Source organism: Callospermophilus lateralis, chromosome 18 (assembly GCF_048772815.1).
Source record: "Callospermophilus lateralis isolate mCalLat2 chromosome 18, mCalLat2.hap1, whole genome shotgun sequence".
Taxonomy (NCBI): domain Eukaryota; kingdom Metazoa; phylum Chordata; class Mammalia; order Rodentia; family Sciuridae; genus Callospermophilus; species Callospermophilus lateralis.
Window position 1 is genome coordinate 15,550,640 of NC_135322.1, and position 22,751 is coordinate 15,573,390.

Consider the following 22,751-nt stretch of genomic DNA (forward strand, 5'->3'; position numbering starts at 1 on the left):
GTGAGGAATAGAACTCACCCCAACCCAGGAGTTTCCTTCTTATGAAGAGAAGTCAATATCTAATTAATAGATTAGAAACTTAAAGACATGTCTTAGGCCCATACATACATTTTTACTGTTGATATAGAATGCGTTTGAACATCTACCAAGACTGAAGGACGGTTTCACAAGAACTATTCAAGTTCAGCTATATTTGTTTTATATACATATAAACTGTATATTTGTTTTATATGCATATAAACTGAAGTTTGGAATAAAATTCTTTCCATCCTCTCCACCTTTTCAAGAAGGAAATGCCCACCCCTCCACCCCCATCCTCGGCCTGGGCATGTGACCTGATTTAGTCAATGGCTTTCAAAAAAGGCTTGAACTGTGTGTGGGGGTCAGGGGAGAAGCTACCGTCCTGTGCTTCTGCCATTGCCACAGGATAGACAGTCTATTGGTCTCAGAAGGAGAGGAGGACCTGGGGACGACCTGGAGCCAAGTCCAGTCAGATCCAAACTGAGCTGCAAGTGCACGAGCCAAAAAGAGGAGTTGCAGAGTGGGTGGGTACCCAGCCTCACTATAGAGCAGCTGACCGATACGGAACATTTATGTGATTTGGTTCTTTTAAACACTTGTGTCACACTAGTATAATTTATAAACCATCTCAACAAAGGTTATTTTGAAATTGATGTGTAACAGTAAGTTACAATGGGACTCTTTCTTCTCTAGCATTTTTTTCTGGGGAGTTCTGGGGATGGAACCAGGGCTTCATGCATGCTGAGCACATGCTCTACCATAAGCCACACTCCTCGGCCTCTTCTTCGGTTTTGACAGAGATGTCGTTGTGATAGAAGTCAGATAGCAACTTGGGAAATGATCTAAAAACCTGCTCACCAAAACTCTTGATCCCCATCACCCACTATACGAATCACAGAGACGGGGAGGAAACCTGGAGACAGGGCTGGAGGCGAGGCCCATTCTCTCCTTACCAGGGCTCCAGATAGGGGCCTCCAAGCTGCCGCAACAGTCGGGAGGAGACTGTGGTCGCCTCCTGTCTGTAAGACCTCAAGGGTGTGCAGGGGTTGGCAGGGATTCAGGACAGGGTGGAGAAACAGGGACCAGCCAGGCTTCCCAGGTGGAAGTGGCTCTCAGGTGGGAGCAGGGGGAGATTTGTTCAGAGTCAAGTTTAGAGATTTGATGAATATCTTGGATGTGACATTCTAGTGATTAAATGGAGTTAATCCTCAGCGGTCTGTGGGTAGACAATTTCTGAAAGTCAGCAGAAAGGTCAAGGAATCTGCCACGGTCTTCATGTGAGGGAGGTGGCTCTCATATACAGTGACAGGAGCTGATAGAAGGGAACAAGTGATGAGTTAAGTTTTCCTTTAAGTACAACATGCATTAGATTTGTCCGCTATGGATGCCTCAGTTTGTGGGTACTAAGTTCCTATTCTCCTCTTCCTTCTTAGGATACTTTTTAAATAAAGGGATTATAGACTGGAAAACATTCCATGCAAACCAAACACGATGTAATGCTTATTCAGGTTTGGCTAATTCCCTGTCCCCTGCCCTGGGCACTGGGACGGTGCAATGTGCATCCATCTGTCTGACGAGTGCTTTCTGGATGCCTCTCTGTTGGTTCCTTCCTTCCCAGAGCTTTAACTTTAGGAGGAGAAACATACTAACCAAGCACATACATGAACTTATACAAAGGAAGTTTACCATGACAGACGAGAAGTACCTGATTTTGACAGGGGGTATTCTGGAAGGCTTTTCTGAGAAAGTGACAAGCTGAGGGCTGCCAATAGAGGGCATGGCATGTGCTGCGACTGGGTAGGAAAGGGCATATAAAGGGTGGAATGAGCCTGAGGGGGTCAGAGCCCAGACAGCAAGGAGGAGGAGGCTGGGAAGGTCACCAGGGGCCGGACCACACGGGGCCCTGGTGGTGTGTCCCACTTTCCATCTGCCCTGCTCTAGAAGGAAGATGTTTAAAGTGTGCATCTCCTGGTTTCCCCTGACCTCTGGTTTCTAATGAGCTTGGCCAATGCAGGAGATGGGAAGGTGGAGGAGAGGTTGGAGTACAGCCACATACAACGTCATGACATCTGGGACAATGAGGGGCCACACATGATTGCAGCCCCATAAAACTATACTGCCCAGCTATGTGCATGTACAAATATGGCACAGCAAATCCCACTGTTATGTGTAATTATGATGCCCAATAAAAATTTAGAACACGCACACACAAAGATGATATGGCCTGTGACATCACGGCCACCTCAATTTGTATAAGACATCCTACCACGTCTGCATAATGAGAAATCAGTCAACGATGCATTTCCCTTTTATAAAGGACCCTTTCCTACAGCCACAACTCTTACCAGCTTCTAGAAACTTCTATCATCCTCATCAAGCCTGGGAGGTAGGGTAATGGCTCCCAGATGTTGCTTGTTCCAGGAAGCCTCCCCTTCCCACAGTGATTCCCCTAACCCACCCACACTTCTGTTACCTGTTCATGAATTTCTTTCATCTAAATTCCTGAAGGTGGGGTCAGGGGGTAGGGAGTGCCTCTGCTTCTTGCGGGATCCCTGCTGGATGCAGGTGCTGGCCAATTATGACAACAGGCTGGCGACCTGCAAAGATCACTGTGACTGCCTCACGTAGAACAGAACAAGTGCAGGAGGCCCGCAAAGACGCAACCACAGAGCTGAGTGTGGTGGTGCACACCCGTGACCCCAGTTACTCAGGAGGCTGAGGCAGGAAGATCTCAAGTTCAAGGATAACCAGTACAACTTAGTGAGATCCTGTCTCAAAATAAAAAGGGCTAGTAGAGCACTTATCTGGCATGTAAAAGGCCCCGGGATTGATCTCTAGCCTGCAAAAAAAAAAAAAAAAAAAAAGACAGACACACACACACACTAGAGCACAAAAGCGAGAGTGAGAGATTGCACACTTGCCACTGCTTGACCCTGGCAGATTAGCCAACGCCCTGGCTCTCTACCTCCACTGCTCACTGGTGTCCCTTTGTACTCTAGGAGTGTCGCATGGGCAGGTACCACCCTGAACTTAGCATATTAACTAGCATCAGTACAGGTGCTTGATATTTTAACGTAATAACTGAGACTTGTACAGACAGAGAAGAAAAAGATCTCTCCCAATGTGAAGCGGTGTGCGCTCAATGTTTCCTGAAAATGACCTTTACCAGTGCACATGTTCTTCAAAAGCCATGAAAACCAGGCAGGCCTTCCTCTGTGGGAACTTTTGTGGGCATGAACTTGCCCCCAGGCCAGGGGATAGATGAGCCGACTGACCCTGCCAATCCCTCCGTGTCTAGTCTGTGGTGTGGTCTAATTGTGCTTCACAGATGGGAAGAGCTTTGCAGCTTCATTCAGTACTTGGCTGCTTAGTGACAGATTTTGGCTTTTCTCATAGTCCTGATTCACGATTTTAAGAATTGTGAAACTGCAGCTGTTGAAGGTTTCTGGATAGCCAGAATGGCTGGTCCCTCAATTTCCAGCAAAGGGACAGGGGGCTATTTACACTCCACAGGGTGCAGGCAAGAAGCAAGAGTGCCACTCAGCAACAGCACACTTGAAATATGAAAGGGTGACAACTCATCACAAGATCGGAAGATGGTAGGACCTCCAGGCTGCCTGATCTCTGCAGCTCAGCAAGTATTTCTAGAACATTCACCATGATTTTTTTGGTACTAGGAATACCAAAAAAAAAAAAAAATATATATATATATATCACATGAAAAAAATTATCTATCTATCTCTGAATGTCCTGAACTCAGGACATTCAGCCACTGAGCCACATCCCCAACTCTTTCATTTAATTTTGAAACAGGGTCTCACTAAGTTGCTGAGACTGGCCTCGAACTTGCGATTCTCCTGCCTCAACTTCCCTAGACACTGAGATTACAGGTGTATGCGACTGCACCCAGTCACCTCAGTGACTGAGCCAGACATTAATCTAGCTAGCCCTTTGGGGTCTACTATGTGCCAAGTACCACGTTATGATAGGTACAGGAAGGTAAATATGTCATGGGTTATTTTGGAGGGAGGCAGGAGCCACATCAGTTGTTTTTATGCTGTGACAAGTGCTGTTGTAGAAACATGTCCGAAAGAGCACAGAGTGGGCAGCACCCACTGGAGGGTGGCAGAGGTGTGTATGGCGGAGCCTTGAAGGACAACCAGGAATTGCATGAAGAGGGAGGCGGGGTGGAGAGGGCAGAGGGCAGGTCAGGCTGGTGCCCCAGGCTCCCTCCCACAGGGGAGACCCAGGTTCCAGGAGGGGCAGCTTTGGCTGTATCTTAACAGCTTCTTTCTTTAAAAATAAAGAAGAGGGAGAGATGAAACAAATTAAGGCAAAATGTTAACATCTGTTAAATCTGGTGGTGGGCACATGGAACATTATTTTCTGCACTTTTCAGAATGTTTAAAATATTACATAATAAATGCCTTTTTTTTTTTTTTAAAGTGCTGGGGGTGGAACCCAGGGCTTTGTGTGTGCTAGGCAAGTGCTCTACCCTTGAGCTACACCCCAGACCCTAATAAAAATATTTTAAAGTAAGTTAAAAAGAAAGAAAGAAAGAAACATTTGTGCAACAGATAGAAGTCACCTGGAAATGAGCAGAGGCTGGCCTGAAGACACGGGAGGTGGGGGGACAGGTGACTGGGAGAAGCCAGGAAGGAGGGAGGGCAGAGTGGGGAGGAAGGGAGAAGGGAAGAAAGGCCACCAGACCAAGCTAATCACCATCTCTGATGCACAAGGCTGCTTCCTCTGTGTGTGGTCCTCTCCTATCTCCCCTCACTGGGGCCACCTCTCAGCTAACTAGCACAATAATACCTCTAAACCCTGGCATCATCCACCTGACCTCTGCTGCACGCAGAACCCAAGGTGATGGTGCTCTGTGGCTGCTGTTGTATGTCCTGGGAACAAATGAACTGGGAGAGAGGAAATTTCAGGCCTCGGATGTCCTAGTTAGGTGGCCCTGCCACACAGCGTGTTGGCTCCCAGCAGCCACTGGGCAGCACACCCAGCAGTTGTTCTCATCAGTGAGCCAAGCACACAGGCATGCACAGTTAGCAAAAGAAATTGGTAAAATTTGGTGATTGCACCAAGACTACCAGTGCACATGTACACACACCTGTGACCCAGCACTTCCATTTTAGGAGTTTATCCTGCAGCTGCACACTTGGTCACGGGTGCAAGAGGCACAGAAACAACTGCAGGCGCCAGGAAGCAACCCCAGTGCCCGTCAACGGACAGCGCATGCGATGGGATGTTCAGCACCATGAAGGAGGAGACACACTTTACTGGTATGGAAAGAGCTCAAAGATGTTGGGTTTAAAAAAAAGACAGGACATGGAGCAGTGTGCAAAGCTTGCTTCCATTTATGTTTAAAAAGTGGAAAAGAAATTTACATGTATTTGCTGCGTGCGTGAAGCATCAGGAGACCCAAGCGGGGGCTCACCTGGCCACCTCTGTGCAGGGGACGGGTTGACTGGGAGACTGTTATCTGCACACCCTCTTGCATCTTTTAAATTTGAAATCACTCTCAAAAAATGGCAAGTAGCACACCTTGCCCTGTTCCAAGTCTCCCAGGCCACGCTGACAGCTTGGGCCTGGTTACTGAGTGCATGGTTTCCAAGGACCACAGCCGCCCTCCTGTCCACTCCTCGAGGCACTGGTGCCAAGGAGGTCATAGAACAAGGACATAGAATAGGTTTGAGGGCTGTGCTATTTGTCCATTTGTGAAATAAACCCCTCAACTCTACCGCCCAAGTGGCAACTACCTTTGTAGGGGTCAACCTGCCCTGTCCCCGTCCTTCCGTCCCCAGATTTTCCATTAGGCCACCATTCCTGGGCCTCTGTTCTTGCAGCCTGGTGCCTGGCCTGGTTGATCATTTGGCTCTAGGAAAGACGCCTGTCTCCAGCCAGGTCAGTGGCCTTCCATTATGGGGCTTCTGCTCCACTCCTGAAAAGGAAGAGCTCTTGCTGCCAGACCTGCAGCTGGGGGGTGCTGAGCTGAGAGCGGCCAGAGCGTGGATGCCGTGCGGGAGGTGCAACGCCCAGCTGGGCCTCCCCACATCATTTTTAGAGCCAACACACACAACTGCCTCTTTGTGCTCAGCCAGGCCGAGTGGGTTTTCTGTCATTTGCAGCAAAAGATACCAGGTCTCTGGAGATATGCCATATCTCTGCGTGTGGCAGACGCCAGGTGTAATCCCTACTGGCTTCTTCATCAGAACTGCGGAGTGTGTCCCTGGGGGCCGGAATCCTCTGAGGTGGTGTGGGAAGGTGGACAGAGCCCCGACTGGGCAGCTACCAAGCAGCATAGGAGGTGGCTGGCCTGGCAGAGCTGTCCACCCTCTCTGCGTGCTGCCTGCTGCTGGTGACTAGCCCCAGTGTTCAGTGGGCGTGGACAGCGGGGACAGTGGCACGTACCTGTAGCAGACATTATCCGTACAGGGGTTGTGGACGCGGACGATGATGAAGACATGCTGAAAGTGTGAGCGGATGTTCTTGGGGGTGAAAGGTAGTGCTCCAGGCTCCTGGAAGATGATCGTCACAATGTCGTTCCCTATGTGCCTCTTCCTCAGCAGCTGGTAAACAGGCATCGGAAGGGAGAAAAGAAACGTCACTGGCTGGATCAGGGGGTCCTGCCCGGACCATCACAGGAGCTCCCCATTCCTGCTGCACCCGTGGCCGGTTCCCGCATGCAGCGAGAGGGAGCCTGTGAGCACCTGAATCAGGTCCTGTCCCTGTCCTGCTCAGAGGAGCATCGTTCACCCTCTTTTACTGATGAAAAAACAGGTTCACAAGGTTAAGTGGCTCGTCCTATGTCACCCAACGATGGAGAGCAAGAGCCAGAATTCCATCCACTGCTGTTGAACTCTACCAGTCAAGCTTTCCCCACTAGGTCCCCAGAGACCCGGGAGCAGGCACTTCCTATCTCCTGTACCCTCCCTGGGCTGGCCCTTTCTCAAGGACCATGGTGCTACCGCTCAGACCATTTGGCACAGGAGGGCCCAAGGCTCAGAAAGAAGACATCACTTACCGAGGTCATGCACAACTAGCAAGTGTCAAAGACAGAACTAAGGTCTAATTCCAAGACAAATGCTCTTCACAGTTAAGGTAACCTCGCAGTCAATGATATGTGACCACTTCTGGTCTAGAAAACCTATGATGTTACTTGTACCATCAGGGAAAAAATGCACATTTTCTAAATTCTCAGCACTCTGTGGGGCTTCTGTTCCCTAGAAATTAGGAATTTTCTCCCCAGGCGCAGTCCACGTGGTGTGTCCAGGAGAGGAGCTGGCAGCACCGATGGCTCCTGGCAGCTGGTGTCTACTGTCGGTGCCCACCTGGTACCCCTTCTTCTCCCTTTAGTCACCCATTTCCTCTGGGAAGCACTTACCTGAACTGTGCCCCTGTTTCAGGTTGAGTGGACCCCACCCACCCTCCAGGACGGGCACCTCGGGCTTGGCCTTTTGGCTCATTCCATCCCCATCCCAGGCCCAGAGCCTGGGCAGGCAAATGGTTTAGCGAGATTCAGCCCTGAAATGTTCCTGGGACAACTGGAAGGAACAAATCTCTTTCCTGTGGCGTGGCTAAGATGGTGGGATGAAGCTAGGGCTGCTAGGGGGCACCTTTGCCACTATTCAGGAAAATTCATGAATAAAGTCACTACAAAGAAAAGCAGGGGTGAGAAATGAGAGGATTCCTAAGACTCTCTGAACCCCTGGATTCAGCAATATGTAAAGTCAGCCTTCTCCCTCAGTTATATAACCCAGTAAGTCCCACTTTTTGTTTTTATGCCAGTTTGGTTTGAGTTGGCAGGAAAAATAATGCTAATTTGCTCTTCTTTCTCATGAGGCCAGTGATGACTCAAGAGACCCTGGAGGAGTGGGGATAGGTAGAAACAGGCAGGGCAGCCAGGAACAGCAGAAGAACCGGTGTCAACCAGACTTCACACCCGGCTTAGCCTCTAGCTCCCAGATGAAGTGACCATGAGACTGAGGGTCTCTGAGGCCAATGGCCTCCCTCGGATGGCCCCAGGAGAGCCAGTGCTGGGTGGGCAGCCAGCCAGTGGCCCCGGGCAGGGAGAATGCCCTGAACCCAACTGTGCACCAAATGGAAATACTGACCTGCTGCCTGTTGTTGGGGGTGTAAGGGAGCAGGGTAGAGACGTGGAACATGATCTCGTAGTCCTGGTACGTCGTGTAGAGGGAGTGGGTTCCCGTGGAGTCGGCTGGGACAGAAACATGAGTTAGTACCACATTTCCAAAGCCTCTGGGTTTTTGCCATATCCCACGTACCATCTGTGCTAGTTTTTAACTTGATGCTTTTACTTAAATCCATTCTTTGAAATAAATTAAAATAAAAAGGAAACGTCCCGCTATACACCCAACAGACTGATAGAATTAAAAAGCCTGACAATACCAAGGGTTGGTGAGGATGTGGACAAACTGGAACCCTTGGTGTGGCAGGTTAGGTGTATAAATTGGTGCAACCATACTGGAAAACCTTCTAGCAATTTCTCTTAAACCTGATAGTAGGCTTAACTGACAGCCCAGAGCTTTGTCTCCTAGGACAGAGCTTTGAGCATTTAGGCACACATTCCCTTTGATGTGGGTACAAGAATCTTCAAACATCAGCCAAAAAGAATGGATCAACACACTGTGGTATATATATATATACTGTGGAAAAATATACAGCCAGGAAAAAGAACAAGGCACAGGTGCAACATGGGTGAAATCCTATGAGTATAAGATTGCGTGAGAAACACCAGACACAAAGGAACACACATTATGGTTCTGTTCATGGTTCCATGCAACAGCAGGCCAGACAAGTTATATTGTTTAGGGATGCATACAAAAGGAGCAAAGCTAAGGAAAGCAAGAAATGATTATCACGCGAGTCAGGATATTGGTTATCTCTAACAGGAGGGGGGGGTTATGATTGGGGAGAGGCATACCTGGTTATTGACCCCATGTTTCACAGGGGGAAACTGAGGCACAAAGAGGTCACACTGCAATGAGTGGTGGAGTCTGGATCAGAATTCAGGTTAGCTGACTCCAGATCTGATTTTTTTTTTTCTTTTTGAGATGGGTCTTACTATTGCCCAGGCTGGTATTGAATTCCTCGCACTCATCGGGGCTCCCATCTCAGCCTCCCCAGTAGTTGGGTCTACATCCTGCACAACCACGCCTGGCATACGGTTTTGTTTTGCTTTTCCCCAGTGCTGGGGATGGAACCCAAGACCTGTGCCTGCCAGACAAGTGCTCTATCACTGAACTATAAACCCAGCCTCTCTAGAGCTACTTTTTTTCCCATTTTTAGTACTGAGGATTGAACCCAGAAGTACCCTACAACTCAGCCATATCCCCAACACTGCCTCCCCATTTTTTGAGATAGGGCCTCACTAAGTTGCTGAAGCTGGTCTCGAATTTTCAAACCTCTTTTCTTAGTCTCCCAAGCTGCTGGGATTATAGGTGTGTGCCGCTGCGCCAGGCCTCTAGGCCTCTCGATCTGTTTTTTTAAACAGCATCCTATGCTACCTCTTAATGTCAGATGGGGACACCAAAGTCACAGCTGACTAATGCCAGAGCCAGGCAACTTCCAAGTAGCTCCTCAAGTTAGGGGCATCCCTGCTTTTAGTGAGGGTGATTCTGCCCTGGGATACTATGCTTTCTGGGGTTCTCTGAGAACACCTGCTTGTCACATTTACCCCTCGCCATGCCCCTAAGGTAAGTGCAACTATTACCCTTGCTCTGCAGATGAGGAAGCAAAGCCAACTGGCCCAAAGACCACAAAAGCAGCAAATGACACTACAGTATGCTTATTCTTATGGCCTCCTTCAGTGCAGATGAAGGGATAATGACAGCCACATGTGCTGGCTAATATTTTATTTAGCTTTCCCAGATTGATCTCCTGACCCGGGCCTCCATTTTCCAGCTTGGGGCGGTGTGGGGGAGAACAAGTGATTCAGGCATTCTGGGGCTTTTTCTTTCTTTCTTTTTGGTGCTGGGGATTGAACCCGTGGGTGCTTAACCACTGAGCCACATCCCCAGCCCCTTTATTTTTTATTTTTAGACAGGGTCTTGCTAAGTTACTTAGGGTCTTGCTAAAGTGCTAAGGCTGCCCATGAACTTGCGATCCTCCTGACTCAGCCTCCCAAGCCTCTGGGACTCCAGACATGTGCCACCACTCCTGGCTCATCCTTCCAGCCTGAGCCACTAACCCACTGACAGCCCACCCCTCAGGACAATGGCACTCCATTTCCCAGGAAACTCTGACACCCATGAATGTCATCCATCCCTGTTCCCAAACCGCTCATCATGAAGCATTTCATTCCTGCACATCAGATGCATTCCCGTGTGCAGATGCATCTGTGCAGAGAGAAGGCCACCAACCCTCTACCATGAGCACCGTCTTCCAGTCACATCCACCTGCTCCTTGCAGAGCTGCCCACTGGCTGGGACGTGGCATCTCTCATTCCCTTGTGTTTCCTTAGAGTTCTGCTATTTAAGAACAAATTCCCAAACAATATGCTGTTATGTGTTTTAACTAACTGGCACGTGAAAGGCACCTTTGGTGCCTGCTCTCCTGAGACCTGCTGCTAGTGCAACACGGGGCAGGCGGCCCTCCTCCAGGCCAGTGTGGCTCTGCTTGTGACTATCCTAGGATTCCGCAGGGCGCAATCCAGGGCTCACGTCTCCTGAGGCCACGTCCAGAGCCTGCAGAGCACATGCTAAGATAGCAACCGCCGATTCATAGAACAGGATGTCTTCAGACTTTACTAGAATGCAGTACACTGCCTTCCCAAGTGGTTGCACTATTTGTGCTCCCGCCAGTGGCACCTGAGATGTCCCATATCCCATGTCCTTGCCTTGGCTGCACCAGTCCCTGTAACTCCTTCCCATCGGATCTACGTGGACATCACTTACTCTTCACGTCCAGCTGGGCGGCGTACTTGGTGAAGCCCTTCAGGCAGACCTTCTCGCCCAGGAGGGCGAGGAACTCCTCAAAGGCCGGCCCAGCCTCCTCGTTGTTGTACATCTCCTCCTCGGAGCTCTGGCCAGCTTTGCAGTACAGGATGCCCACCTTGTGTTTCCGGCACAGCTGTGGAGGCAAGAGCAGCTGTGTGGGCCTGGCCTGGCCAGGCAGGGGGAGGGTATGGAACAAGGGGAGGTTCTGAGGTGTTGAGCCCAGGAGCTGCTGTGACCACCTGGGAACTCAGCCACGGCTGGGAGGAAGGAAAGAGATGTGGGGTAGAGCCCAGCTGTCTCTCTCCACCCGCCCTTTCCAGAGAAGTGCAGGGAGGTATCTCTGCTGCCTGCTCTCTCTACTGTGGACGGAGGGTGGCTGTCGATGTCACTCTTAAGGCAGAGATGGTAGCATGGCCAGCTTCCTACAAGAGGTGGATGGGCATTGGCTGAGCAAAACCTCGGGGCTCCAGGCTTGAGGTCCAGGCTACTTTAGCGGGGATGGCCCCAACTGACCATGCTTGTTTCTGGTATCCTTGATCCTCCTGGTCCCTGGACCATGGAGTCTGAATCTGATTTACACAGGGGCTAATTAGTGACTCTATGGCACCGAGACTCAGCTAGCTGGGGTCTGCATGTGGCTGGAAGTCCAAGAGCAATGCTGGCAGCTATGGGAGGGGCCAGAGAGACACCAGGAGCCAGTGTGCAGAGGTGGCTTTCCCTTTCACCCTCTCTCATGTGGCAGTGTGCATGTGTGACACACACACATGCACACTCGCACCAACTTCCTGGTGGTTGTCTCCCTTCCAGGACGCTGTTTTTGCCACTCCTAGAATCTGATCACAGATTCTTCCTGTTGCTGACACTAAATCAAGTGAGTTTTGTTACTTGCCAAAAATCAATAAATAAAATGAGGAGGAAAGAGGGGCTGGGAGTGGGACTGCAGGTGGTGCGCCCGCCCCGAGCCCTGCTCACCCCTTGCTCGTCGAGCTTCAGCAGCTGCTCCGTCACCTTGGGAGTGTTGAGAGCCAGTCGCAGGCAGTGGATGTTGAGCTCAGGGATGACGTACTCCAGGGCATCCTTCAGGGGCAGGCCCCGCCCAGTCCCATGCTTGGTGGCTGTGGGGGTCGCATCCTCCAGGATGGAGCCCCGAAGGGTGATGAGCTACTCAAGGAAGAGGAGGGAAGGTTAGGAGGTTCTCAGGCCTTGAGACAAGAAGCATGTGCGAGGGATTAGAAGCTCTGAAGGTAAGCCGGGCATGGCGGCACACGCCTGCAATCCCAGCTACTTGGAAGGCGAAGGCAGAGGAATGCAAGTTTAAGGCCAGCTCGGGTAACTTAGTGAGACCCTATCAAAAAAAAAAAAAAAAAAAAAAGCAGAGTGGGGCAGGGGTAGGGATGTAGCTCAGTGGTACAGCACTCTGGGGTTCAATCCCCAGGACTATGAGGGGAAAAAAATTTCTAGGGGCTGATCAAATGTCTTGGGTCAGAGCCAGACTTGCTGCCTCTTTTCCACATGATCTTGAAGTCCCAAGTGACTTCAGATCTCTGAGCCTCAATGTCCTCTTCTGTGGTACAAAAACGGGCACAGTGATAGTACAATCACCCTGACAGGTTGTTGGAACGTTATGAAATACCATGTGCCTTCCTTTGTCCAGCACATGACAGATGCTGCCTCCTGGGTACTAGTCCTGTTCATTTTATTCTAATTTGTTGTACACAATGGCAGAAAGCAATTCGTTTCTTATTACATGTAAAGAGCACAATTTTTCAAGCCACTGTACACAAAATATTTTCACACCATTTGTGTTTTCATACATGTACTTAGGGTAATGATGTCTAACTCATTCCACTAGTCCTGTTTTAAGAATGGGAAAAGAGCTAGGACCCTGTCCTGTGGGTTACAGGAAGCACAGCAGGAGTTAAACAGGCTCCATGAGGAGGCGGCTTCCCACTGTCATCATCACAACAACATTATGTTATAAACGTAGCCAGGTGTGGTGGTGCACACCTGCAATCCCAGCTACCTGGGAGGCTGAAGCAGGAAGATCTCAAGTTGAGGCCAGCCTCAGGAAGACCGGATCTCAAAATAAAACCCAAAAAAGACTAAGGATGTAGCTTACTGGTAAAGGGCCCTGGGTTAGATGCCTAGCACCAAAATAAATAAATAAATGTTATTACCATGAATGCTCATGTGGAATGCCTGTTGGTCCTGCATAATCGCATCGGCTTACATATAAAACCATGGTGCCATTTTTTTCTTTAATATTTATTTTTGTATTTTATTTATTTATTTTTATGTTTTGGTGAGGATGGAACCCAGGGCCTTGCACTTGTGAGGCGAGTGCTTTACTGCTGAGCCAAAAACCCCAGCCCCAAGGCACTAGTTTTTTGATGGTTTCATAAAGACAAAAGAAAAAAAAAAAAAAAAAAACCACACACCTGAGATTTATCGATTTATTTCTTTCTCATGGTGCTGGGGTGGAACCCAGGCCTGGTGCATTCTAGACAGGTCTCTACCACTGAGCTACAGCCCCAGGGGCAATCTGTATTCTTTGTTATCTGGTTTCTGTTTTCTTTCTCTTAACGCTGTGTATGTGAGATTCGACCATGTGGTAGTGAGAGGTAAGTAGATGTTTTTACCCTGGTGGATTTATTCCTTTCTACTGCTGAAGAGCCCAAACTGCTTCCAGTATTTGACAACTGTGAATGGTGCTGTTAGAACATTTACAGAAGCACCTCTTGGTGCACATGAACATATTTTCTTTTGGGTTTACACCTAGAAATTGCTAAATCTCTAGGCATGCGAATTTTCAATTTTACTAAACTGCCAAGAGATTTCCAAGTGGCTGTACTAATTTACATCCTGCTAGCCTGTCTGGGAGCCTCCACTGCCCCACGTCCTCACTAACACCAGCCATGCTTCCAGCCACGGAGTGCTGCTGGCCATGAGGTTATGCCATGCCCTGGGTTGGGCACAGCAGGTCAAAACCATACCAAGAATGCATGGCAGAGGCCTGAAACACATCACAGAGAAAAATCCCTCCCCCAGGGGCTTACTTCGGCACCTAACACACACTTGGAGCTGTGGTTTAAACACTAAAGGAGATCAGTGTTAACTGCAAAAACATGCTCACCTAAGTCAACAGACATGGGAGGCAGCAAAATTGTGTCATGACCCCACCTCCAAGCACACAGCCCACCCTTGCCAAACAGGACCTGGGCAAGAGGTGAGCATGGAAGGAATGGAATGATCTCACGGTTGGGAGTTCCCAGTTCTGGCCCCGCTGATTAATAAACAAACAAATCTCTCATATCATAAGCAAGGCAGTCTTGAACAGCAATGACGTCAGGCGCTTTGCCCTGCCAGTCTGGGTGGCTGCAGGGCTGTAGGTTTTAATTAATGCACCAACAGGATGAGCATCTTTGATTCCTATAGACACTGTCCCACAGTGCCCTCTGCTGGGGACAAAAGACCTCAAGGACCAGAGATCTTCATTCTGGCCTGGTGGCACATGCCTATAATCCCAGTGACTTGGAAAACGGAGACAGGAGGATGGCAAGTTTGAGGCCAGCCTCACCAACATCATGAGACCCTGTCTCAAAATAAAAAAGGGCTGGGAGTGTAGACCACTGGGAGAGCATCTCTGGGTTCAATTCCCAGTACTGAAAAACCAACCGACAAACTCTATTCCTCCACGTGGCGGGCAGGTGTCCCAGGCTCATGTTTGGCTTTGGCCATTTCACCAACATTCACTACTTAAAAAGCTCCCTGCTCGTCCTTCTGCACTAAGGAAAAGAAGCAGGGCACTGTTGGGTCACAAGTGCCATCCCCCACCACACGGCTGCCTCCTCCCTCCGGGTTCCCCGACCCCGTCCCACTCCCATCCTCTCCCCTGGAGCAGTCAGGTCACCGGTCTCTGCTCGGAACCCAGGGTCATCTGGCATCATCTCACTGAGGGGAACAAACCAAGTGAGTTGTGAGGGACACAGTGCCACATAAGAAAGGACACTATTTGTGTGGGTTAGTCTCTACCCGCTCCTGGCTCAGATGCGTTCCTGCCTTTCTGCACGGGAGGTGGCTATAACCTTCAAGTGCCCCTCCCTTGCTCTGTGACTCTGAACTAGCAGCTTAATTTCTCTCTGTCCATTTCCTCATTGACAAAACGCGGATGAGAATGCCTACTTCAAAGAACTGCAAAGATTCAAAATGAAAGCCCACGTGTACTGCTCAGCACTATATCTGGAACACAGCGAGAGTGCAAATGTGTCAGCCATTACTACATGCAGACGTGCCAAACGTACACGCACAAAGTCACACAGACACTCAGGAAATGCTTCAGCCTCAAGAGGAAACTCCAGTTTGCTCTCCTCCTGCTTAACAGTATGCTTTTGGGAGTTTTTAGGTAAGCTCACATGCACACACGCACACCTATGCACACGTACACACTCAGATGCACCTGCTGAACACAGACAGGGTCCCTCTAGACACCGGGGCATGGCTTTCTTCACTTACTAACATGTTCCCCTTTCTACTTTGTATACTGTGTACTGTTTAAATTATTAACAATGAGGTGTTGTACATTATTAATAAAAAAGAAAAAGTGATGAAGAAAATAAAAACCCAAACTTCTATTCCTGTCAAAACTAAGGCCCATCAAAAACTTACCTTTGGCAAGCCAAAGAGAGCCCACTGGGCCCAGTGGGCCAGGCAGCCCGGTTGGCTGGGGTGCCTCGTGTTCCAGCTGAGCCAGTGCCAGCAAGGAGGCTTGGGACAGGGCAGCCCTGGCCAGCCTCGTCCTGTCCAGGCTCACTGGGAACTGGCATTTGGGCATGTGGTGCCAGGGCCCAGCTCCCAGTCTGCTCCGCCTCCGTGGGGAGCTTGGCACCGCCAAGGCTCACACCCCATCTGCTGGGAGATGCAGGCCCACTTGGGGCTGTCTGCTTGGCGGCTAGGGGTGGCCATCTGGGGCAGGCCAGCTGGCTGACCTGGAAGGGAGCCTGGACCCCATACCTGGTTAACCAGAGCCAGAGGCACATGTGTGTGGACAGGACGGAGCCCTGTCTGTCCATGAGCTGGACCCCACACTCCCAACAGGGGCCTCCAACCTCTTGGCAAGGAATGACAGCCATCCGTCCCGTCAGTCACATGGCACCCAGCAAGCAGAGCTCTTGCTGCCCTGCAGTCTCTGCTGTCACTTCATGGGGACCAGCCTGAGAGCACTTTGTACCTGCCCAGGCATAGCTCACAGCCCATCTTACAGATGAAGAAATTAAGGCACACAAAGGAAAAGCCACCAGCCCTCGTTAGGGAGGGACAGCACCAGACACTGACCCCAGGGATGTGTGATCCCTGAGCCAGAATCCAAACTTAATCCAAAAGGTACTATAGGCGGTGGCGATGGGCCCAGGAGCAGGGCAGCCTTGGGCCATGTCCTGGTTCTGCTGCTGGTGGATTTGACAAATGATTTTCTGTCTGAGATCCAATGTCCTTTTCTTTGGAACGGACATAATAATGGGATGGACGCCCTCTATCTGCCATCATGGTGCAGTGGAGGAAGGATGGGTCGATGCCTGCTGCTAACATGTGCTGTAATTATTAGTTGTCACTACTGCTACCGTCTTTGGGCTCCTTTATTTTCTGCTCTGCCTCCACGAGGGGAAGGGCTTCAGGAAGGAGTGAGGCAACCCTTGAGGCCACTGCCCTCCCACCAACTCCAGATGATGAAGGTCTCAGGCCTGACCAGGAGGCTCTGCCAGGGTTGGGCCTGGATGAGTCTGCGTGTGGCCAGTGTGTGCAAAGACAGAGAAGGGCCTGCTTGTGGGTATAAGCCTCAGGGCAGGCCAGCCCACACGATTGAAGGACAAGGGGACAGCAGGCTGAGACCCAGCACTGCCTGATTTATGTGTACATGTCACTGAGCCCATACAGGTTCTGTGAGCCTAGGATTGCTAAGAGGGAATCTGAGGCTCTGAGAAAGGAAGCCATAGGCCCAGTGTTCTAGAGCTACAGGTGAGAACCAGAATTCACAGACCAGGATTCTGTACAGCAAGCATGTACCTGCCTCAGGACCTTTGCACTGCCTGTTCCCTTTACCTAGAATGTTTTGCCAGGTCTGTCTCTGTCACAGGAGCACATCGCTGCACCTCTCTGCTGCTCATTCACTGCTATACCCTCAAGCCCAGGGAGGGCTGACAGGGGGATGGATGAATCCTGGCCCAATGACCATGAGACTTGAGGGTTCCTGTGCCCAGCATGGGGTGGACTGGAGCCCCTGGAGACTGGCTTGGTGGGTGCTGGGGGTGGGAAGTGGGAAGAAGCATGCACAGTCAGGAATAGCGCAGAGCCAGTTTCCAATTACTGAATAGGAAGCCTAGCAGGAAGATCCCAAGCTGACCCAGCATGGACGCACGAAGGCCACAGTACCTGTGAGCACCGGCATTTAAAACACCCACTCCACATATTCTTTTCATTAAAAACAAAAATGCTGGCACCAAGTTAGCTGAGTTCATGACTCACAAATGGGCCTAACGTGTAGTCTAGGCAGTCAGGGGACTCCAGGGGCAGCCCAGAAGTGGCCAGAGCACAGACAACACCTGGCCCTGTCACTTAACTGGAGGATGCTTTGGGCAAGTCCCCAACTGCTCTGAGTCTGTTCTGTCATATATATGAGGACAAGGGTACCTTCGTCACAGAACTGAGAGATGAGTAAATACATATCAATGACACAAACAACGCTGGACTCAAGTGTAGAGCAGTGTGTGGTGACAACAACAACTGCAGCTTGTATCACTTCATGAGTGTGGCTGTCGTTTCACCCAGCAGTGTCCACACGTCCTAACGCAGTCTGATACTGTGTGAACTGTCACCTTGCATTCTGAAGAAGTGCTCATTTGGCCAGAAAGGTGAGCAGAGGGAAGAGGGGGCTGGGGACCACCTGCAGCCTGGACATATGGTTTTGGGGCCCACTCCCAGCTGCCACAAAGCCTCTGTGAACATCTGCGTCAGGGGATGGGGCAAGGACCCTTGGTGCGGCATCTGCCAGCCTGGATGAAGTCCAATGCTAGGTTGGCCCCAAACTCAAAATCCTTGGCGGAGCCTAGTGAGCTCCCACCCTTAAGCCAAGCCCAGGCCCACAGGGCTGGGGATGCAGGGCTGAGGGAGACCCAATTTGGGTGGCCTGCCTGATGACTGTCCATTTTCTGGAAAGGTCCTCCTACTCGAGCCTTTTGGGAGTCTCTATCATTATTGCTTCCCCGACCTGCTTTTTGCTGAGGATCTGCCCTGACTCCTCCGGGTGGCTCCCAGAGAAGAGGGAACCACCAATCAGTGCCCTTGGCCTGGCCCCAGGTGGAGCACAACCCCACAGCTAGTCAGTTTCCTCCATTACCCTTGACCACAGTGACTGCCCGCCCCAGGGAAGCTTGTGATCCACCCACAGCCGGAGATACAGCAGATAAGAGTCCTTCCTTCTTGATGGGAAGTTAGAGAAGATCCAAGCAGCTGGTCTCCTTTTTCCAACCACATGGAGACAGCTTGTTGGTGGCAGGAGAAAATGACACTAGCAATGCTAAAGGAGGCAGAGCCATGCTGAGCTGAGAGCTGAGGAGGTGAACTCTGGAGACTTCGCTGGAGTCTGAGTCCAGCCAAATCTGAAGCTGGCCCTACCCTGGATTTGTAGTTACGCAAACCTGTTAATCCTCTTGTATTAAACCAGTAAGAAATAAAATTTTTGTCGCATTTTAGACTCACACTAGAGCAAGGTACACCCTCCAGGCTTCCTTCCCTAGCTGCAGCTACTCTTTAATCTGGGGGAACCTCTGGCCCAGCTGGACAATGGAATTCTCCGCTCTGAATGGAAGGACGCAGCTGGGGGTGTTCTGAGCTAACAAGCACAACAGCAGGGCCTGTTGAGACCCTCCAATTCCTGCAGGGCCTCGGGCTTGCTGCCTTATTCTTTCCAATATGAGGGACACCTCATATCCTGAGATGATCCCTCACCTCCCCCCTTTATTTTTATGCTAACTAGAGTTAATCTCTTGCAAAGAGACCTGCAATCCGGGTCTCTGGAACACACCACTGGGTTCAATCTAAGCCTGGCGGCTTTTCTCTGATTCCATCCAAATCAGCTCTGAGTCTTAGTTTCCTCCTTTGTTCAATGAGAGGCCAACAGGACCGCTTCTCCTGGGGCTGCCGGAGGCTGATGGAAGCTGAAGCAGGAGTGCCTGACCCCAGAGCCTGGTTCGGGGCGCACAGACACGAGGAGTTTACTCATCAGGATTTAGAAAACAACAATGATGACGATGGGACCTACCTCTCGGGTCCGGAAGATGATCCTGTACTGGTACTGAGGACCGTGGTCCTTGTGGTCTTCCAGCTTCTCCCGCTTGATGCTCACAGCCACTGGTCCCAGCTTCTCGTCCACCCCAAAGTAATTGGCATGCTCTGAGTAGGAAGAGCAGGTGGGCAGGGTCAGCTGGTGGGAAGAGAGTTTCCGACCCTGCTGATGGGAGGGTGGGGGAGGGGCGGGACCCTGGTCACCCAGATTTCCTGTTTCATTACCGCCCGGGGCCCTGCTCAATAGAGAAACCAGAAGTAAACGCCCAGCTTTCTGCACCAACTATGTTCTCAGTTATAGACCTTTCCTAAACCTCTGGTGCTCTCATCTGAGAAACGGGGGCCCTGATGCTTCCCACAGTTCAGAGAGCCCATGTGAGGTGGAATGAGGCTATAAATGTCAAATGCTCAGCACACGGAGTGTGACACACCCAGCACCACTGTGATTAAGCTTGCATTTGCCAATGGTCCGGCCAGCCCTGGCGAAATGATTACGACTAGTCCAGAGAGCCTCCCGCTGGCCCAAATCTGGGGAGGGATAAGATACATGGCCCAGGCCAAGCTGCTCAACAGCCTTCTCAGCATAAGATGGGCTTAAGGACAGCTGTGAAAAGTAAGTGAGGTGACAGGCTCCGTCCGCGCTGGGCACTCAGTAACCACATGACTGAAGCGTTGGCTAGCACCACCCAGGGCGTGCGTGATGCTTCTTCTGGACCCTAAGCAGCACCTCTACTTGACCGTGGTTCTTTAAACTCTGCTCATTTCCCTTAGGTGACAGAGCTTTCAGCAAGTCATGGAGCAGGTCTCTAGCTCTTTCTGCTCAATGACAGCCATCTCTCCTTGTCCCTAAAACTTGCCACTGTTTATCTCATAACTGTTTCAGGGGACAGTTCTTCCCCGAGTCTCAGCTCCACAAAGTCAGCATCTACCGTTGCCAGAAAAAGGGCCCTGTGAGTGGGTGTCCTGGAACTTGAGATCCTCCTGCCTCAGCCTCCCAAGTCCTTGCAATTATAGGTGTGTGCTGCTGCTCCTGGCTAAACCTGATTTCTTTGGAGCCCAGGAAGCTCATAAATTACTCAGTCATTAGCAGTGTTCACTGAGTGCCCACTGCGGATCTGTCCGTCTGCATGCGGCCTTCTCAGTTTATTTCCCCAGCCCTAAACCAGGCTGCCAGGTTCCCAGCTTCCAGATCTTTGGTGAATTTAAAAATGAATATAAATGCCTCCCCCCCACCGCCCCACCCCCTGTTCCTCTAAATGGTACTTTTAGCCTCAAATCCATTCTGTGTGGCACTGATGCTGCCTCATCAGCTTTCTTTCTCCTGATCAGCAACCATCTGGAACTTCTTTTCTCATCCTCTTATTTTCAATCTTGGTGTTATTTTGGTCTGGGCACGAGATCCTAGTAGGATCAGCTCCGCTCCTCACATGCAGATGGTTTGAGGGGGAAACGTAGCGCACAGCTCGTAAGCTGTGGAACACACCCCGAGACCCAGGGCTGCCTCACTCCAGGCTGGAACTCCGGGTGCACCCTGAGCCCTGCGGGATGGCCTAGTTGACACCTGTTATGTTTTCTGGGACACTGCTTTTTTTAAAAAAAATTTAAATAAGTGGCTGCAGAGTACTAGCTGCCTATCCATTATCCATTTTCCCCTCCTTTCTAAGATAAAAAATAAAATAAACCCCCTATTCTTGGAGAATGAAAAGAGAGATTTTGCCTAGCTAAAAATCTACCCTTCCAGCCTCTTTCCAGACAGGAGTGGTGAATAAACACAAACAGCTGCATTGAGTTTCTGAGAAATCTCTTCAAAGGGGCCTGATTTCACATGAGTTTGCCTTTTTATTCTTTCCTTTTCTTTTTGCTGGCCTGGAAATGGATGTGGTGGCTGGACCTTCAGCAGATAACTTGGCCTTGGGGGCAGGCAGTGTGGGGGCTGGAGGCCATATACTAAGTCTGGCATTGCACTGGTGCTAAAGAGTAACCGTACCAGTCCTGGGCTGGTGATCACTGGCCTTCTTTACATGAGAAAATATGTTGGCCTTTTTTATATTGTTTCAACTAGTTCTGACCAGTTATAAGCTATTCTCAATACAGTTGACAGAACTTAAAAATTAGGAGTCAGCTGGGCATGGTGAGGCATGGTTGTCATCCCAGCAATGTAAGAGATTGAGGCAGGAGGATGGCAAATTTGAGGCTAGCCTCAGCAATTTATTGAGGCCCTAAGCAACTCAGCCCGTTGTTGGGTTGGGAGAGGAAAAAGGAAACCAGGGAGGAGGCTCTGGAGTGGTTGAGAGGAGGAGATGGTATACAAGTTCAAGATGGGAGTGCTGGTCAACCCTACACCCCCAGGCTCATAGCTGTACCAAGCCCATGTTTGCTGAATAACTGGGCTTCTAAAGTCTCCCGTAGAATGAAAAATAAAAAGAGCTGGGGATGTAGCTCAGTGGTAAAGTGCCCCTGGGTTCAATCCCCAGTACCAAAAAATAAAAATATGAATAGGAGAGTCCTCACTAAACAACTGGAATTTTAGGAGAATCTTGCAAAATTGCAACTGCTGGCAACACTAGATGTGTCCACCTTTCTCGCAGGACAATAATCGCAGGAGCCGAGCTGGAGCTGCCTACGTCCTGCCTAAAAGGGTTCCTTCTGCATGTTTGCTGCCTGGGCCTGTGGTCTCTGTACTTTGCTGTGCTGCCTTCAGGGAGTGTCGCCTAGCACAGATGCTGCACAAAGCCCCTCTCTCCCTGGTGGTACCCTCACTTCAACTGCCTCACCTTCAAAATGGACCCAGAACCTGTCAATGAGATGGTTCTCGCTCCGGGGCTCCCATCCTGAGCTTGTGCAAACCATCTCCTCCTCGAAACCACTCCAGGGCCTCGCCCTGGTCTCCTGGTTCTTCTCCCAATCCAACACAGCCAGAGCGGGACCAGGAGCACAAATCAGATTAGGGCCCTACTGTGTTCAGAGTCCATCTAAGTGTCTGTATCTTAGGGTAGAAATGAATCAATGAATCTTCACCACAGTTCACAAGAATCCTATATGATTTGTCCATGTCACCATTCTGCCACAGCTCTCTCCACTCTCCCTGAGTCACTGTCCCAGCATGCTGGCCTCCTCCCTATTCTTCCAGTGTTCTAGGACTCTTGTACTTGCTGTTTCCCAGCTGCACACCTCTCCTTCCCTCCACCCAGGACTTAAATGGCACCTCTGAAGAGACCCTGGCACACATCTTCCTCTTCTCTGCCTTACTCTTCTCAGTGGCACATGGCACCCTCCAACCCTTTACCTATCTCAACTGACATGAGGTGCTGGTCAATCCTACACCCCAGGCTCATGGCTGTACCAAGCCCATGTTTGCTGGATGACTGGGCATCTACAGCACCCACGGCTCTGGGTTTATGGAGTGCCAGCCCAGCCTCAGACTCGGGGCTC

At 50.4% G+C, this 22,751-nt stretch overlaps 1 protein-coding gene across 3 annotated transcripts in view; it reads right to left on the reverse strand.

The window, feature by feature from the left end:
• Sipa1l3 (signal induced proliferation associated 1 like 3) overlaps positions 1-22,751 on the reverse strand; it is a 236,228-nt gene that overhangs the window by 74,405 nt on the left and 139,072 nt on the right. For all 3 annotated transcript variants that reach the window (XM_077105705.1, XM_077105703.1, XM_077105704.1), the window contains exons 4-8: positions 19,297-19,427; positions 11,958-12,146; positions 10,944-11,118; positions 8,142-8,245; positions 6,439-6,596 (exon numbers count right to left, since the gene is read on the reverse strand). In XM_077105705.1, the coding sequence (XP_076961820.1) occupies positions 6,439-6,596; positions 8,142-8,245; positions 10,944-11,118; positions 11,958-12,146; positions 19,297-19,427 (757 nt within the window). The remainder of the gene's footprint in view (positions 1-6,438; positions 6,597-8,141; positions 8,246-10,943; positions 11,119-11,957; positions 12,147-19,296; positions 19,428-22,751) is intronic.